The 19,811-nt window shown below is 38.1% G+C and overlaps 1 protein-coding gene across 3 annotated transcripts in view; it reads right to left on the bottom strand.

Moving 5' to 3' along the window:
- Positions 1 to 541: 541 nt before the first annotated feature.
- LOC148117668 (uncharacterized) overlaps positions 542 to 19,811 on the bottom strand; it is a 59,427-nt gene continuing 40,157 nt past the window's right edge. For 2 of the 3 annotated variants that reach the window (XM_087902256.1, XM_087902254.1), the window contains exons 2-4: positions 7,006 to 7,132; positions 6,751 to 6,811; positions 542 to 5,999 (exon numbers count right to left, since the gene is read on the bottom strand). In XM_087902256.1, the coding sequence (XP_087758382.1) occupies positions 4,109 to 5,999; positions 6,751 to 6,811; positions 7,006 to 7,132 (2,079 nt within the window). In that variant the 3' untranslated portion in view covers positions 542 to 4,108. Of the gene's footprint in view, positions 6,000 to 6,750; positions 6,812 to 7,005; positions 7,133 to 18,802; positions 19,268 to 19,811 lie in introns of those variants that run through there. The other variant, XM_087902255.1, reaches the window with a different exon arrangement.

Here is a 19,811-nt window from a genome sequence, read left to right as displayed (position 1 = left end):
GAATCTTTTTCCAAGTTAGTTCAGATTTTATATGAAAATTTTGCCTACACATTGAAGCATCATTTTTTATCTATTTTTATTGAGCTCTACATTTTTCTCTGCTCCTCTCCCCTTCAACTCTCTCCCAATATCCCCATACTCCCAAATTACTCAGGAGAACTTGTCTTTTTCTACTTCGCATATAGATTAGATTTATGTATATTTCTCTAATTGTTTTTGAGGCACTCTGGGATTATGATTTGTAGACTGGGTTTCTTTCTTTAATGCTCTAAAACCATTTATGAGTGAATGCATGTGATAACTTTATTTCTGGGTCTGGGTTACCACACTCAAAATGATGTTTTCTAGTTCCATGCTAAAATATCACACAAAGAGCTGGGAGGTGGGGACACACACCTTTAATCCCAGCACTCGGAGGCAGAGGCAGAGTTTGAGGCCTGCCTGGTCTATAAGAGCTAGTTCTAGTACAGGTAGGACTGTTACACAGGGAATCCCTGTCTTGCAAAAACAAAAACAACTACAAAAAATCAAACAAAAGACCTCAGGTTTAATGTTTTTATTGTGTTTATTTTCAACTGAAATCCTATGATCTCAGTACCCACTTTCTGCAATTACATTTTCATTTTCCTGGTCTTACAAAAACAGTTTTTTCTGACTCTCTCTTACTTTCTTTTTTAATTTCTCTTTCACTTGTTCCTTTGGTGTATAGGTATGAAAAATTGTAAAATACAGAAAAATAACTTGAGATAAATCTACAATAAATAGCTGTAGTTGTTAGATTCATTGACTATGACAAAGATACCAATGAGAACAATTCAAGGACAGAAAAAAATCAGAGGTTCATTAGGTCCAGTCAAAGATTCTGCTAATACAGAAACCCAACTCTACTGTGGAGGACTATCTTTGAACTTCATAGGAATTCTGTGCAGGGGTGACGTGAGGTTGAACTCTTGGTGACATGCTTGGCAGGCCAAGTAAGGAGGAAGCATACCCCCTTCATTAGTAGAATGCCCTGCCAATAGTCAGTCCTTGCGTACACAGAATTGCACTAGAATTCACTCGCTATGATTAGGTTATGCTTTTTCTCCTGATGAAATGTTTGTATATATTACAACTAAAGATATTCCCATGACAACAGGCTTCTTGTTTAGAATAACTAGGACACAAAACTCTTGAAATAATTTGTAACAAAGTTGGTAGTTTCTGTAACTCTTTCAAGTATTATGAGAACCTAGCTTGGACAGAGATTTGAGTATTATTAAAAAGCTCTGGCTTTGCAATAAAGTATGCAGTAGTATCTTCTACCCTGCATCCCTTATGTTCTGATTTCTGTGGCACTACCCAGAGTCATCCATAATGGAGGTAGTTGGGAGGGAAACCCAACTATTGGTGCCTGAAACAGGGACCCTGAAAGAATGTCAGGAGTGTTGGATAATAAGAAAAATAATTACAGAGTAATGGGACAAGGTAACTTTTCTCTGTTTCTGTCTATGCCTAAGCATCGGTTGGAAGTTCATGGCACCCATGTATCTATATCAGACTTAGAGATGTGTCTTGAAACTATCAAGGAATATAATCCTTGGTGTCCCTCAGATGATAATTTAATGGATATGGAAAATTGGGATTGGATTCAGATAAATATAGAAAGAAGGTTGCTAACTCAAGGACATGAATGACCTTGTGGTCAGATACTGACTGACCATTTGAGCTTTGCTTTGTTCTGTATTTAAGGAAGTTCTGAAATAAACCCTGGGCTGTTTGGCTGCTGCTTCAGCATGACTGGACACACCTCCCAATTCTATCCTGTCTTCTGTTTCTTCTGACTTTTCTTTGGCCACAAGAATCCCCTATCCAGGAACCCTAGCTCACCTTGTAGGATCAGCTCCTACATGTAACATCCAGCTGTGCAGCTTTCTGGGGAGGGGTGTCTACATAGGGACAACGCAAATTCCAATGGTGCTCTGAGGTGCAGTAAGAATATCCCGGGAGTATCAGCAGTTGTAAAGTGTAAATATAAAAAAGAGGTTAGCTGCACAGCATGAAAAAAAGTAAGGAGTAACTCGAGTATAACTGTAAAATAAGTAATAGTAAAATAAGAAGTATTTTGTATACAATTTTCAAAAAGTTAAATATAGGCCAAGAAAACAGCAAACAGCTGTTTGTGCATTACTTATAGATATTTTAAAGGTCAGAGGTACTAAGGAAGGACAACAATAATTGCTTCAGTTTTTGAAATGTATAAAATGTATGTGCTCCCATTTCCTCCAAAATGAAGTATACATCTAGACTTTAAAAATGTTGTGTGTGATTGAATGAATGAATGTTTCCTTGGTCTGTGTTTTGACTATTACTACATTGCTCTTTTATGTGATTATGTTTCTTAAAATGTTAAGTGGTACCAGTACCTGCTTGTCTATCATTACTGTACATTTTTGTGTATTCACCTTCTTTTTCTTCCTGAAAGAGATGAGGCAGGCAACCTCTGCATTTATGCTTCTAGAAATTTTTATTGGATCAGTTCCAGAACTATGGGTCCCAAAAGAAAAGCTTCTCTAAGGAGAGGCATGACCCTGACCACCTTCCTTCACTATTCTCTGGACCACAGCCTGCCGACAGTTCTGGAAAAGGAAAGGGGTGCATGCGCATGCTCACTTGGGCAGAGATTCTACAGAGAGACATGCTCATGCAAATGGGGCAGCAGCAAAGAATTGTCTGCTTACAGTTACGGAGCTGCAGGCATGTTAAACAAAAAATCTTTGACCGTGGCTAGAGAAGTCAAAAGTGATCCATCACATGTGGGATGAGCTCAATTCTCATAAGGGTTTCCAAACGAAAGTAACAATTGTATGTCAGCACAACTCAAGGAGCTTTTGAAGCATTCCAGTGAAAGAATGTAGTCACACAAATCTCCAATCCAGAGATTTATCTGAGAGGGAAGAAACCAAAACCATAAATACCCCTGCCAGTGTGGAATGGGGCAGCTGCATACTGAATTTGCATATGGCTCATATAGGGCTTCGTAAAACCAGGGGGCATCAAAGGAGATTTTGAAGGAGGGAATTTGAAAGACTTTAAATCTTGATCCTGAGGAAGATCAGAGATGGGATACATTTTATACTGAGAGATCACATACATTTGTGCTGACTTGGAGAAGTGTAGAGTGTGGGGCTTTTTGATTTTGTTGTGTTTTGACAGTGTGTTTCTTTCACTGGCACTTTTTAATGTTGGGCTGTTTTCAGGGAGATATTGTGTCTTTAGCCAGTTCTATATTCAGAGAAAAAGCACTTTCCTTTGGCTGTTTTCAGGTCTGATGTGTGTTTCATTGACAAGCCTTTTCTCCCACCCAGAGGCTCAAAAAATGATTTTATCCATTAGTTTTCTGGTTCAAACAAAATAAAGAGATATCATAGTGCATGAACAGATATTCACGCTATCCATTTTTTTCTACAAAATAATTGATGATGCTTAACTGACTGTACGTCTGTTGAATTAAGATCTTTAAAAAATAAGTTATAATAAGTCCTCGGTTTCTTCCACAGGCCCAAATGATTAGGGTAATATGTATATGCTTTATCAGATTGATTACACACAAAAGTCATACTCCTGTACGATGTACAAAACATTAAAACACTAAATTCACTTATAGTTTCACTATAGTATGATTTTTCATGGTTTTATGGAATACACACATTAAATTCATAGAGTTTTTTGTAAGATGGTTTATTTTATGTATTTGAAGATGATTGTGACGAAGGATTCACCACAGATTCCATTCACTGTTATCTCTCCAGTCTGTGTTCTTTTATGCATTTGAAGATGAATAAGATGTGAAAAGACTTTCTTACACACATATACATTCATAAAGTTTCACTACACGTTGTGTTCTTTTATTACCATGAAGAGTACAGTGGTCTCCAAACGCCTAACCACATTGACTACATTCATCATGGTTCTCTCTACTCTGTGATCTTTTGTATATTTGAAGATGACTCTGTTTTGCAAATGCCTTACCAAAATGATTACAATCATAGGGTTTCTCTCTAGAATGTGTTTTTTATGCAATTGAAGACAACTGCAACTTGCAATGGCCTTATCATAGTCATTACATTCATAGGGTTTTCTTCTCTCCAGTATGTTTTCTTTTATGCAATTGAAGACTAGTTCGATATACAAAGGTCTTACCACATTGATTACATTCATAGGGTTTCTCTCCAGTATGTGTTCTTTTACGCAATTGAAGATGACTGAGATGTGCAAAGCCCTTATCACACTGATTACATCCATGGGGTTTCTCTCCAGTATGTGTTCTTTTATGCCTTTTCAGATTACTGTGAGCTGCAAAGGCCTTACCACAATGATTACATTCATAGGGTCTCTCTCCAGTATGTGTTCTTTTATGCTTTTGAAGATTACTGTGCTGGGTAAAGGCCTTACCACAATGATTACATTCATAGGGTTTCTCTCCAGTATGTGTTCTTTTATGCCTTTTCAGATTACTGTGAGCTGCAAAGGCCTTACCACAATGATTACATTCATAGGGTCTCTCTTCAGAATGTGTTTTTTTGTGCTTTTGAAGATTGCTGGGCTGGGCAAAGGTTTTACCACATTGATTACATTCATAGATTTTCTCTCCAGGATGTGTTCTTTTATGCTTTTGAAGATTACTGTGCTGGGTAAAGGCCTTACCACAATGATTACATCCATAGGGTTTCTCTCCAGTATGTGTTCTTTGATGACTTTGAAGACTACACTGATGGGCAAAGGCCTTACCACAATGATTACATCCATAGGGTTTCTCTCCAGTATGTGTAATTTTATGCCTTTGAAGACTACACTGATGGGCAAAGGCCTTACCACAATGATTACATTCATAGGGTTTCTCTCCAGTATGTGTTCTTTGATGACTTTGAAGACTACACTGATGGGCAAAGGCCTTACCACATTTATTACACTCATAGGGTTTCGCTCCAGTATGTGTTTTTTGATGAGTTTGAAGATTACTGTGTTGTGAAAAGGCCTTACCACATTGATTACATTCATAGGGTTTCTCTCCAGTATGTGTTCTTTGATGACTTTGAAGACTACTCTGTTGGGAAAAGGCCTTACCACATTGATTACATTCATAGGGTTTCTCTCCAGTATGTGTTCTTTGATGACTTTGAAGACTACTGTGTCGTGAAAAGGCCTTACCACATTGATTACATTCATAGGGTTTCTCTCCAGTATGTGTTCTTTTATGCAATTGAAGTTTACTGTGCTGGGCAAAGGCCTTCCCACATTGATTACATTCATAGGGTTTCTCTCCAGTATGTGTTCTTTTATGCAATTGAAGTTTACTGTGCTGGGCAAAGGCCTTCCCACATTGATTACATTCATAGGGTTTCTCTCCAGTATGTGTTCTTTTATGCAATTGAAGTTTACTGTGCTGGGCAAAGGCCTTCCCACATTGATTACATTCATTTGGTTCCGCTCCGGTATGTGTTCTTTTATGCAATTGAAGACTACTGTGTTGGACAAAGGCCTTACCACACTGATTACATTCATAGGATTTTTCTCCAGTATGTGTTGTTTGATGACTTTGAAGATTACTGTGTTTTGAAAAAGCCTTACCACACTGATTACTTTCATAGGGTTTCTCTCCAGTATGTGTTCTTTTATGCTTTCGAAGATCACTGTTTTCATCAAAGGCCTTACCACATTGATTACATTCATAGGGTTTCTCTCCAGGATGTATTCTTTTATGACTTTGATGAGTTTCATAAAGAACAAAGTCTTTATCATCTTGACTGTATTCATAGGGTTTTTTCCCAGTGTGCTTGCTTTTAAGCACTTGATGATTACTGTGATAAGCAAAGGCTTTACCACACTGCTTACTTTTAGAGCATTTTTGCCCAATATGTGTTTTTTCATTCTGTAGAAGGTGAGTGTCATAAGACAAGGCTTTAACACAGTGAGGATACATGGAAAGTTTCTTCTCACCATTTGGATTCCTTTCAATCCTGCAACAATAAGTGGCACATTTAAAAGATTTACCTCATTCAAGGCACTTTGAACCATATATCTAAATGAATTAATTTTATAACTTGATCCAATTATAAAAGGAATTAGGTATTAAGATTTCATAACTCTGTTTAAAATCATGTTTGCTTTTTAATTAGGGGTCAGGTTGCATCTAGGAATATGAGTATAATGATAAATTCCTTTGTCAAAGTTTACCTTTTCACATTTACAAAAACATTTTACAATATATTATTCACACTTTTGAAGACAACTGAATACACTGAGAGATTTACCAACTTTACTGCATTCATAAATTTTACTATACTGTGAATCATATATATTTGCTAAGTGAACTAGGACATTCATAAGTATTTGCACAAACCTAGAACTCATGTGGCATTTTTGTAATGTTTATATATTAATAATGATGTAGAAAACCATCAGTATTGTATACTTGATTCAAATTCAACAAGTATACTCTACATGGGAATGATTGCTGATCTTCTTCTTTTTCTCAAGTAGATGTATGTTAAATCTTTCCACATCCCTATGCTCATAAGCTTATATACACATAGGAAAGAAAGAATAATTCACAGATATGAAATTGAGGTATATGGATTTATGAGGATTTAATATCCATCTATGTACTTAAAGCTGTGCTCATTGCATTGTTGCTTTTATTTAAAAGTTCTAGGAAAAATTACAATTTCATCAGAGGCATATTGTTATCAACTTGTACATGAAAATTACCTTGCATGTCTTCTAGAACATTGCCAATATTCTTCAGTGTTATGGTCTTCCCAACTATAATCTGAAATACAGGACCAGAATATATGTCATATCATTTAACAATGTTCAACATTTAGCTTATTATCTTAAGTACACCTAAGAAATATGACTGCTTTATTCACCTCATTCTTCTTTCTAAATCAAATTGCAGAACAACACCCTTAACCAAGGAAAAGTTGTTTCCATACTTTGAACATAAAGGAAATTCAATTTTACCTATAGAAATGAGGTTCCTGTAGGTCTCCAGCATTACATCTTTATAGAGATTCTTCTGGGAAGGATTCAGCAAATCCCACTCTTCCTGAGTAAAGTTGATATACACATCATCATAGGTCACTGCCTTCTAAAATATACCACACATGTTAAATTGGAAAGTATGACAGTGATAAAGTTGGAAATGCATACTTCTTTCAGAGTATAGACATATGATTCTGGTGTTTCTTATTCCATGACATAGACAGTCACTTATGAAGGAAATTGAAAAGCAAAGTAAACTCTGTCATTTCTGTACTCTTTATAAGGGATATCTCCTCTGAAGAGCAATGTCTATTGGCAGGAAGAGACAACAATAAAGATCAACAGTATACAGTATGCATGAGAAAATTGTATGAAGAGTTACAGACCACACAAAAAAGTAATATGGACACATTGGGTGTATTGTGTCTTTAACCACAACACTCAGAAAACAGAGGTGGATATATTTGTCTCTAAGTTGAATGTCAGTCAAGCCTATGCAATCAGGTCCAGGACAGGTAGAAGGACACATTAAGACACTGTCTCCATTGCAAAATCAGTGAAACAGACAAATGGAACAGAAAGAACTGAAAGACATTTATTGAAGTTCTTACATGTAATTTTGCATTCGTTCCAGTTCTATATTCATCTTCCAGCTATCTAAGTGCCATAATTTAAACTGTAATTCCAATAACATTTTGTAGAATGGAACTTCATTTAAAAAGCAGTTAAAATGGACAGATGAAAACACTAGAAATATAAACGTTGGTCATTAATAATCAACACAGGGCTGGTGAGAGGGTAGAGTATTTCAGAGTTCTTGCTGGTCTTGAATGGCGGTGAGCACATTTTCCAGTACTTACATGGGGATCACTAATTTCCATTGTGCCATGATCAGGAATTCTGAGATCTTTTGATCACCTTGATGACCAGGTACCCATGTAATGAATATCCATGCAGACATATAAAATTGTCATATTGATTTTACAAAAAAAATCAAGTCAAGAATAACAAGCCAGACGAATTTCATGTACTTGCAATTAAGTGACTCAGAATGCTCAGGCAGTATTAATGTCATAAATACGTGACATCCTGGGAATCAGAGTGAAACCCTCCTTGAAATTTTAAAATTCAAGATACAAATGAAGCTCAGCACAGCAGCATATATTTGTCATATAAATAACATGTATTCCATGGCTATCACCCTATAATATAAAAATGAATAGAGCCAGAAATGATGCAACGCTTTACTTTCAGGAATTTGGAACCACACAGTAAGGGTTACTTAGACAAGCAAACAAAATAATTAAAGTAGCAGGTTGCCAAACTCTGTAAAAGCAACTGTTTCTGTTACATCTTATCTTTACTTATAGAATATAGGTAAGATATAGAATATATAGTTCAAGCCTATTATGATAGCAAAATCATTTCAGTATAAGTAAAAAATTGTCAAATTAATCACAAACACAAAACAGTAGATATAAATGTCAGGAAATAGTTGAGGGTATTGAGACTCACCACATACAGTGAGAAATTTCATCTAGACAGGCTTCTCCTACTAAAGATTCACACTTGTCTGCATTTGTCTTTATTGCATACCTATAATTGTTTACTATCCAGGGATGCTTTTAAAATTTCTAAGCACTTCTTAAAAATGTAAGCTGCATCATTGCTAAGGGAAATACAGCAGAGCCTGCTTTCCCCACGGAGTCCAGCATGGCGGAGATGCTTGCTGCATATAAGCTGCATGCACTGCCTTACTTCCATGCACACAGCCAGTACATGCAACCAATATGCAAGCTTCAGCATGCTCCTCACAAACCCCATCCAAATACCTGGTCTCATGAAAGAGCTAGAATGCATACTAGCAGCACGACCCAGAAATTCTACATGTCAAAATGGTGCATCTTTTTTTCCTGCTGCTGCTGCTGAGTCAGGAAAACCTCTCTTAAAGGAGGTGTGGCATGCCATCAGCAAAGAGCAAAATGCTGTGTTAAACCTCTCTATGTTTTTTTTTTCCTGGAATTCCTTTTCAAGCCCTCTCAGGTTTTACATGGATTTAGTTGGCTATGTGGCTACCAATTTGTTTCAAAAGAAGGGCCACTTGTCCTTCCCAGCCACCCAGCTAGCTTAGATCCAAAAATAATTACAGAGAAACTATTAATTACAACACTGCTGGGCCCATTAGCTCTAACTTCTTATTGGCTAACACATACTAATATAACCCATCTCCATTAATCTGTATATCACCATGAGGTCATGGCCTACCAATAAATCATGTCTAGTAACTTTATCTAATGGTTTGGAAAGTCAGATATTTTTCCCTTGAATGCTGGCACTTTCCTGGGTCAAGTCACCTATTTTGGTGTACTGCCTTGTCAAGGTCTACCTGCCGCTTTTGTGATTTTGATATGCCTGTTATCATTTTCCTTGCCTATATGTTTTCCACCTAAGTCTGTAAAAACTAGAAACCTCACGGAGATCTGCCCTTACTCTTACTCTTCTTTTTCTTCTCCTCACTATTTCAACATCTTCCACTTACTCTCCTTTCTTCTGCTTACTCTCCTCCTTATTCTTTCTCTTCTATGTGCTCCCTTCATTTCATTTTTTCCTCTTGCATGAAAAATAAAGAAGACACAGAAGTAATGTACTTAAGTTTAATTTTACATTCAGATCCTCCCCTCCTGTAGATATCCATTTCGGGGCTCTATGGGGGTACTGAGGCTGGTAATCAAGGCCCCCTAATAGAGACAGAAATGACACCCCCACCTTTTTCTCTTCTATTGTCCTTCCAGCAGATGGTGTGACACAAATTAAAGGTGTGCCTTACAGCTTCAAGTTCTAAAAGAAGAGTCATCCTGTCTACTTGAGTTTTGAACTCCTCCTCAACTGAAGTCACCTTTTCATCATATTTGCATGGAATACAAGGATCTCTATACACTTTTCCCATTTCTAGAGATCATCCACATTCTTCTTCCTCAGATTTCTTGTCTCACTAATTTTCTAATCATGCCCTTTACTAATCCCTGACTATCCAGCCAACCCACTGGATAGAGTCCATCAGTCAGGGAATTGCTATTTGCACATTAGGTCAATACTCCTTCCAAATAAACTGTATGAAAATGTCTTCTTTTTGAACTTCTGCCGACTGTGACGATTTCCCTTTACAAGTATCTTTCAGTGTTGTCCCAGTAAGGGGTTGCAATCCTGCAGCTGTCTAATTCTGGTTGGTTCCAGCATGATGTATAGAGCCATCAGCCAGGCCCTAGGCTTCTCTTCCATATTCAGCCAATCATACGGAATAGGCTATAGGTGTGTGTTTAACAGCAGAAGGCATTGTAACAGGAGTAGAAATGATTGCCATCTGGCCACTTCTTCATGTAGCTTCCTTGTGCCCTTGCCTCTGCTTGGTTCTGATCTCTTATATACCACTTGCCTTTGATAAAAGATTGCAGCTGTACATGTCCTACTTTCTAACTTGATGGATCTGATAATACCCAGCTCATGATGGGCATTATAGGTCACATGTTAAGGTGTTTACCCCTGTCAAATATTCAGTTTCTCCCAGAGACTGGAATTAATGGCATGTGCTCATGTTTGCCTATATTTATTTTTGAAAGTGATTATTTGGGCGGCAGTAGCAGACACTTGCAATGCATTTAAGAGATCCTTTATTGTTCCAGTTTTCCAGTGATCCTTTTCTTGTAACTCAGTTTTCTTCTTTTCCTGTGTGTGTGTGTGTATGTGTGTGTATGTATGTATGTATGTAGACTATGGATCAAAGACCATAAATTGCAGTGATCTTCCTGCCTCTGTGTCAAGATTACTGGTACTAAAAGAATGTACTACCACAATGTCCAAGGATGCCTAGTCAGGGTCAGAAACCTAATTTTGATTAAAAAGTAGATTTCTCCTCCATTTGACAGAATTAGTCTTAGGAAGAGATCAGCTCCCTAACGGTTTATCCAATGAAAAGTAGTCAGTCCATTATTCTTACATATACAACCAACAAAAATGGAAGCAGTGAATTGTATTCATATATCAGCATACTTATTCACCCACACATAACAAGGATGAAGTTGTAAGAGATTTGTGGCAAGGATGAAATGAACAAATAAACCCCAAAAGTAATGTAACTTTATTTTTAATTTTTTTTATTTTTTTGTAACTTCTTTTAATTAACATTTTTGGGGCTTAATTTAAATTAAAAAGAGCAGCTAGATAGTTGGCTCAGCAATTAGAGAACTGGGTGCTATTACAGAGGACCCTGATTGCATTCCTAGACCCTGCAGGCTAGCTCACCATCTGTTCTAAATCCAGTCCCAGGTATCTCATCCCTTCTTCTGCTCTCTATAGGTACTGTGCACAGGCATATTCATGAAAGACACCATATAACTAAATAATTTTAAGGTTAGAAAAAATAAAGCATGAAATTCTCTACAGTAATGTCACAACCCTGAGGAAAGTAACAAGCCAGGTCTAGTTAAAATGGACTCCTTGTCTTCTATGGAAGCAGCTGGGGCCTTCTGCATTGCCACCCTGCACAGAGCAAAAGCAGCTTTGTTCTGAGATTAATAGAGATCACCATAACCATTCTTTCAGAAGCACTGTAGAGAGGGCTGTTAGGTGAGTGACTTTTACTTGAAGTTTTCTGACTTTGTGTTCTCCATCTTTTGTATCTGTGAGAATTATGGTTTTGGTACAGTTATCTTTTAGATCAAACATCAAGATTAACAATCAACTTTTCACAGTGTCATCTACTTGATTTTCAACTAAGACCTTATGGTATCATATGAATGTGCCAGAGGCATTTCTTTCCATCATTCATCTAACTCACATATGTTCCTACAATACTTTGAGGTAAGAATGTCCCTATTATCTGTTTTTACATTGTATTCACGTTCGGTAGTGGATTTATTAACTGAGCATGCTTAAGAAAAAGGAAAACATTCTCTGAGGAAGTTCAGACATCCTAAGTAAAATCCCCATTATTCCTTTGTTAACAAAAACACACTGGTTTGAAAATTACTGCTGTGCACTTTGTGCCTCCTGCAAGCAATAATTTTTGTCTCGGCTGTTGAGATGCTATTTTTGGTAGTCAAACTGACTACCTCTGGCATTAACTAATACACAATTAATTAATTATATCTGAGAGAGATTTTACTTAAATGTTTTGAAATGGGAAAATCCTCATGGTGGCATACAGATTAGTAGGTATGGGTTAGTCAAGATGTGAGAGTTAGCCAATAAGAGGCTAGAACTAATGGGCCAGGCACTGTTTAAATGAATACAGTTTCCATGTAATTATTTTGGGTGCAAACTAGCCAGGGAGCCACCAGGAACACAGCCCACCATTCCTTTTTGCAACAGCTTTCTAGACAAAAAGGCAGAAATGTTACTGAAGTTCTTAGCAATTCCATCATTGACAGGAGACCAAAAACATCAAAAATACTTTAGGAGCTATGACCTTTGTTGCTAAGTGATTCTGGGGTCCTTAGGAAGCAGGAAAGTTTAAAGTGGTACTGATGGCCTGTAAGGAGAAAAGAACCCTTCATTAATCTCTATTCTAGGTGCAGACCTATCATTTCAATGCGGCTATGTCAAACCCCTGGCAAAGGAATCTAGTCTGTGGAGATCAAGAAATGGCAACTTTTCTATTAGAAATAATTGTTAAACTAATTTCACATTAGCAACCACAACTAGAAACAAGCTAGAAAATTTTAAGCTTCCTTTCTACCCCTGCTTTCTAAACTGTGATTATGATTTCTTGAAATATGTGGACAGTAAATTCTGGGCCCCTCAATATTAGCAGCTACTCTATAGGAGGATCAGAGATCAAACGACTCAGACAGCACAATGCCTCCAGTTCTGCCATCCCAGTCCAGCACACAGGGCCCTAGTTTAGAAAATTTGTATTTAGTACACATTATTCCACTCTCCTAGAGCACACCCTGTTCCTCATCCAAAGTACAGGGTCCTTTGCATGCACATTCCATTGCACACTCACTTTCCAGTGCAGCCATCCCATTGCACCAGAGATGGGAAATCCTAAAGACACAGGTCACATTCATAATGTAATCACTGTTCCTGTGTAACTGTGGTTACTTTGTAACTGTTGATAAAGAAAAACAGACCATGAATTAGAAAACAATCAAGATCATGTTAGGGCTTGGAGGGAGCAAAGACAACGTGAATATGATGTAGTTTTAATCTCAAAAATTATTTTGAAAAATTGAAACAGGCTTTATGGCCATGTGCTCCAGAGACTAAGGATTTGTAGTAGAGCACAATTAATACTTCTCACGTATTTTCCCTAAAGATGAATATCTTAATCCAGAAAAGTAACAGTCCTGTTAAGCAGGGCCACATTTTACCCAGATCATCTAGTTTGGATGAACTATTGTAAATACAGCAATTGGGTTTGAAGATAAGGTCAGACCCATACCCAGATTGGCATTGTCTTTGGACTGAAAAAAAAAAAGGTCAATCAGGACAGTCATACAGCATCACAATTGACTGCTGATTCCACATAAGTAATTTCAGTTGAAGGAGGAAAGCTCTCACCCTCAGGCCAACCTCTCACTTCCTGCACTGTATCTCCACCAACTTCAAAGTTGGTCAATGAGTTCAATTCCTATACCAATCCCTCTTCATTTCCAAGTCCCCAACAAAAGCCAGAAAGACCTGCAGACACTTATTTACTGCTCTATTTTTCTTTCTCACTGACTAGTAAAGGACAAACCTGGAAGGAGTTGGAGGACTCTCTTTGCACAACAGAGCAACAGAGGCAGGATTAGGTGTTCAAAATAATTCTCAATTACGTAGCATGAGGCAAGCCTAAAGTATAGGAGACATTGCTCTACATAGGAATCAATATAATTTGAAAGAAATGAAATGAAACTATCAATGACTTAGAGACATTGAAGAACAGAAACAAATAAAGATAAGAGCAATACACTTAAAGAAAGTATTTGAAACTGATACCAAAATGTGATTTTTAAAGTGATGATAATAATGCAGTTTTAGCTGGGCAGTGGTAGCACACGCCTTTAATCCCAGCACTTGGGAGGCAAAAGCAGGTGGATCTTTGTGAAGTTTGAGGCCAGCCTGATCTAGAAGAGCTAGTTCCAGAACAGGCTCCAAAGCTACAGAGAAACCCTGTCTCAAGACACCAAAAAAATGCACTTGTAAGATTAAATAAAATTTTCTATATTGACTTTAAGGAAGAGTAGGCCCTTCCCTAGGAGAGGGGATGTAATTAACAAGAGATAGATTGATGGTGCCCATATATATATATGTTGACTGCTGAGATCTGTAACCTAACACATAGAGTTAGTCAATGCCCTGTTTATCAAATCTCTGAGCTGACATAACTCTGTCAAGCAAGATCAATCATATGTCTTACCAAAAGCAATCTACAGATTCAATACAATGCCTATCAAAGTCCCATCAAAATTCTTCAAAGACTTTGAAAGAATAGTACTCAAATTCATATGCAAAAACCATAAAACCCAAGATAGTCAAAACAATCCGACACAATAAAAGAACTTCTGGAAGCGTCACAATTCCTGACTTCAACTTTTACTACAGAGCTACAGTACTGAAAACAGCCTGGTATTGGCATAAGAACAGACAGGAGGACCAATGGAAGGGAAAAGATGACCCAGATATCAATCCACATATCTTTGAATATCTGATATTTGACAAGGAAGCAAAAAGTTTCAAATGGAAAAAAGAAAGCATATTAAACTAATCGTGCTGGCATAACTGGATATCAACAATTAGAAATATTAAAATAGACTGATATCTATCACCATGCACAAAACTCAAGTCCAAATTGATCAAAAACCTCAACATAAAGCCAGCCACAGTGAAACTTATAGAATAGAAAGTGGGAAGCATACTTGAAGTCATTATCACAGGAGACCACTTCCTAAATATAACCCCAGCAGCACAGACACTGAGAGATACAATCAATAAATGGTACCTCCTGAAACTAAAAAGTTTCTGTAAAGCAAAAGAAAAACAATAACCTATAGAATAGTAGAAGATCATTACTAACCCCACATTAGACAGAGGTCTGATCTCCAAAATATACAAAGAACTCAAGAAATTGGACATCAAAAGAACACATAATCCAATAAAAAAATGGAATAAAGACCTAATCAGAGAACTCTCAAGAGGAATCTAAACAGGCTGAAAGACACTTAAGGAAATGTTCAATATCCTTAGTTGTCAGAAAAATGCAAATCAAAACAACTCTGAGATTCCATCTAACACCTGAAAGAATGGCCAAGGTCAAAAACACTGAAGACAACTTATGCTGGAGAGGTTGTGGGGAAAGGAGAACACTCCTCATTGCTGGTGGGAAAGCAAGCTGGTACAGTCGCTTTGGATGTCAGTGTGGCAATTTCTAAGAAAATTAGGAAACAACCTTTCTTAAGACCCAGTAATACTACTTTTGGGTATATAACCAAAGGATGCTCAATCGTGACACAAGGACATGTGCTCAACTATGTTCATAGCAGCTTTGTTTGTCATAGTGAGAACCTGGGAATAACCTAAATGCCACTCAACTGAAGAATGGATAAGAAAAATGTGGTACATTTACACAATGGAGTGCTACACACCAGAAAAAATAATGACATCTTGAATTTTGCAGGACAATGGGTGGAATTAAAAAACACTATTTTAAGTGAGGTAACCCAGACACGGAAAGATAATTATCACATGTACTCACTCATAGGTGGTTTTTAAGCATAAAGCAAACAAAGCCAGCCTACAAACCACAATTCCAGATCTTAGACAAAAATGAAGATGCTAAGAGGGACTTAAGAGTTCTAATCTACATGTGAAGTAGAAAGTATAAAAAGACAAGATCTTCTGAGCAAATTGGGTGCATGGGGACCTTGGGAGAGTGTTGAAGAGGGGAGTGGAGAGGCAGGGAGTGAAGCAAAGAAAATTGTAGAGCTCAGTAAATATCAAAAAAAAAAAAGATTGATCATATCTACAGAGGATAGTTGCCTAATTGCAAATTCAATGTTCCTTGACTCAAGATAACCTTCCTAATCTGGACACCCACACAATCTGGTCTGTGTTCATTCACATGACATTAATTTACACATGCTGGGCAATAACAAACCACTCCTGCTACCACAATCAGGCCATTTTCATAGCGGTGGCTCCAACAGCTGATTGCATATGCTGTGCCCCTTGTCTGAGGACAGAAGAAATGCTCTATATGCAAATCCTTTTCCTTCAACTGCATTGGGCAGTCAATTACATGGCTCAAATGCATTATTTTATATTATTTTATTTCATTTTTTTGAGACAGGGATTCTCTGTAGCTTTGGTGCCTGTCCTGGAACTAGCTCTTGTAGACCAGGCTGGCTTCATACTCACAGAGATCTGCCTACCTCTGCCTCTCAAGTGCTTGGATTAAAGGCATGCACCACCACTGCCCGCAAATACATAATTTTAAAACTGTGAATTGGTACAGTCGTTTAAGAACTTTGAAGGTGTAATATAGAGGACACGCAAGGTCACTGTCCAGAAAAGCAACTGACAGGGACCAAGGCCACGTGAGTCAACAGAAGTTGTCTCAGACACAATACTTCTATCAGGATGGAAATGCAGCTCTTCTAGAATTAAAATGCCTTTCCACTGAGAAATCACAACACACACTTAGAGGATTAATAAAGAAAAGTCTCTTTAATGATGTCATGAATTGATCTCTGTCCAATGCTCAAGGCGAGCTAGGTTAGATAGGTTTTGCATTCAATATATGCTGTTATCGATAAGTATCCCGTAGGATAATGGTCCAGATTATACTTTGAACAATTGAAATAGAAACAGGCAACTTACCATTCTAAATATTTAGGACAAAACATTCTCAGAATACTTTCTTAGGTATGCCAGTGACCTGTTACAGCAAGTTGTTCTTCACTGACAGGGTTCTAAGGTGAAGATCACAAGGGAGGAGAAAGGCTGGACTGGACAAGTACAAGGTAAAGAAGATAGGGTGGGGAGGTGTGGCAGAAGATAAGTCCCATGCCTAGTAAGCTTCATAAGGAAAATAGCTTCTTAGCCTAGCACTGGTGGGGCATGCCTTTAATCCCCACCAGCAGATTTCTGTAAATTCAAGGCCGGCCTTGTCTACCAGAGCTAGTTCCAGGACAGGCTCCAATGCTACAGAGAAACCCTGTCTTGAAAAACCAAAGAAAAAAAAAGGAAAAAGAAAAAAAGCATCTTGTCAGGTGATGGTGGCATATGCCTTTAATCCCAAGACACAGGGAGAAAAGCCCTTTGCCTCTCTGTGAGTTCAAGGCCAGCCTGGTCTACTACTTCCTATGGGGGAAATGAAAGAATTATATGAAGTCATCAGAAACTATCATACAATGAGGCAAATATAGAATGAGGATAGACTAACAATTCTATGCAAAGGGTATATAGGGTATTTCAAAATCTTTACTATGTACAGAGCGGCCTTGGTACTGATAACCATAGCTCCATATGGTGGGAAGGAATGGGTTGTCAAGATCTGAAGCAACCCCTCCACAAAAGCCTGGCCACCAGATCATTATGGGCTCTCCAATACATATTCCTGATTTTAAAGAAGGAGCTCTGTTTTATTATCAATACATCAGGTACTTAGGGAAACTCACAAGGCTTAGGTCCCAGGCTGTTACTAGGTCTGCAGGAGTATCCCTCCTCCCTGCCTGAAGTCCTAAATGAAAGTCTTGATTGATCAGGTGAGTCTGTCCACAACAGTGTTTTACATTTCCAATATATGTCACCTGCTGTTCATATTGCTCATCTGACAGAACTATGCTTTTCTCAAAAAAAAAAATGAAACTTTATGGCATGCCAGGCCTTAAGGTTGGTTGTGACCCTGTAATGCCTCTTTTAGAGGCTTGTTAAGAGGTGTGTTCATTGATATTTCAATGGGCCTAGTGATTTTTTTTTTTTGAGACAGGATTTCTCTGTAGCTTTGTGGCCTGTCCTGGAACTCACTTTTGAGATCAGGCTGGCCTTGAGCTCACAGAAATCCACCTGCCTCTTCCTCAACTGTGCTGGAATTAAAGGCGTGCACCACCACCACTTAGCAGTGAGTTTTTATTTTTAAATCAGTGATGGCTTCTTTGAAATGGTTTACAGTCAAATATCTGGACAATCCTGGCCTGGGCATTCTAATCTCTACCAGCCCTAATTAGCATATGCTTACATTTTGAGTGTTTTAGACGCAGTTCTCCCTCTGCTAAATTCTACTTTGTGAGGCTGAATTATTTTTTAAGCATTGGTAAATGTATTGTATTACCAATTCTACTCTTCTACATTATAGTACAGTAGTGGAGAGCTATACGACATGTGAGATGCCTTTGACAACCTGCACGAATTAAAATATCAATTCAGATTATATTTATAGCTTAAATGCAAAGTGCTAGATATCGAGAAGATATTGGAGAAACTTAGCTTCTCTGAGTTTGGCAACTCGTTTCCATGAATACATCAACCCTGGTGAAGTTGACTAGGAAGGTGTTTGTACACACAGCTTCCTGCTCCCAATACTCCAAGCAGATGAAGCCACAGAACAAAGTTATTCAGAGGCCTGCCCCTAGGCCCATGAGATAGCAGTGACCATGAGGGAATTCACAGGGAATTCACAATGCGGGGAATATGGCGGCAGGATCCCACCCAGACCCATGGAGGTAAAACCATGGTGTCTTCGGCACCTCGCTCTCTGCTCCTCCCCATCAGGAGGCAGCATTCCCTTACTCACCATGTTGTGGTTCTCCATTTTTCCAAAGTTCTAGCTCATCGTCTCTCTGCAACAGCAACTGCACCTGAGAACAGGAATCCACTGGTGCCAACTCCTCTTCAAAGTCAAGACTGAAGGTGGCTGCCCGGAAGAGACCTGCACTACTTCTGACTGGCAGGTCACCTGGAGTGCATGATTGGCTAGTGAGTCCTGAGTGGCAAGAGCACCTACCATAGGGCTATAGTGTGCTTAAAGAGACAGAATACTGGTTCCTGTCTATTCCATTCGCCCCAAACAGAGAACTTCTCCAGATCTGAGAATATATACATTTCAATAGCACTTGGCCCTGGCTACAAAAGCAATCAATATCATCTTCTTGCGCTCCGTAGGAATTTTCCCTTTTTCTTCCAGCACACCATATGACTTGTGGGGTGCACTGTGCTAGGTGGGTGGAGTAATTTTCCTGTCCCACAGATGTAAGGATGCCTAGAATACTAACTAAGGAGAGTTTTAAAGTTACAAATGAAATATTTGTTCTGTGGCTTCACTCTGAGGTCAGATGAACTGAAGGAACATTTTACATGGTTTTCACAGGGATTTTACACAACAGGAAAGAGAAAAGCAGGAGCCAGGTCTCAATGAAATGATTGGTCTTTCCTCTATCAGAAAGCTGGATGATGGCTCCATTGTTTTATGGGTTTGGTTCCTTAAATTTGAAGCAAACTCCAGGCAAGGAATAATAATAAAAAGAATAGTGTTCATGGAAATTTGAATATGTAGAGAATAATGGAGCTTGAAAGAATGTCTTCATGAGCACTATTGTTAGCCAGCACATCTTCCTCCGTAGTCAGGTGAATAAAATATACAGCTGCAGTATTCAAGATTCTCTACATGAACACGACTGGTAGAATGAATCTTACCATGGATGTAAAAAGTTGGCTTATTAGAATGTTTCACAAGCTGTGGTCTAGGTAATTTAAGACTAGCTAACAACCAATGGAAATTGAAGAATCCAATAGCTTGCTTCTCA

This window comes from Myodes glareolus, chromosome 27 (assembly GCF_982192425.1).
Source record: "Myodes glareolus chromosome 27, mMyoGla1.1, whole genome shotgun sequence".
Classification (NCBI taxonomy): domain Eukaryota; kingdom Metazoa; phylum Chordata; class Mammalia; order Rodentia; family Cricetidae; genus Myodes; species Myodes glareolus.
The sequence above is the reverse complement of the archived record's forward strand: the minus strand, read 5'-3'. Positions and strand labels throughout refer to the sequence as shown.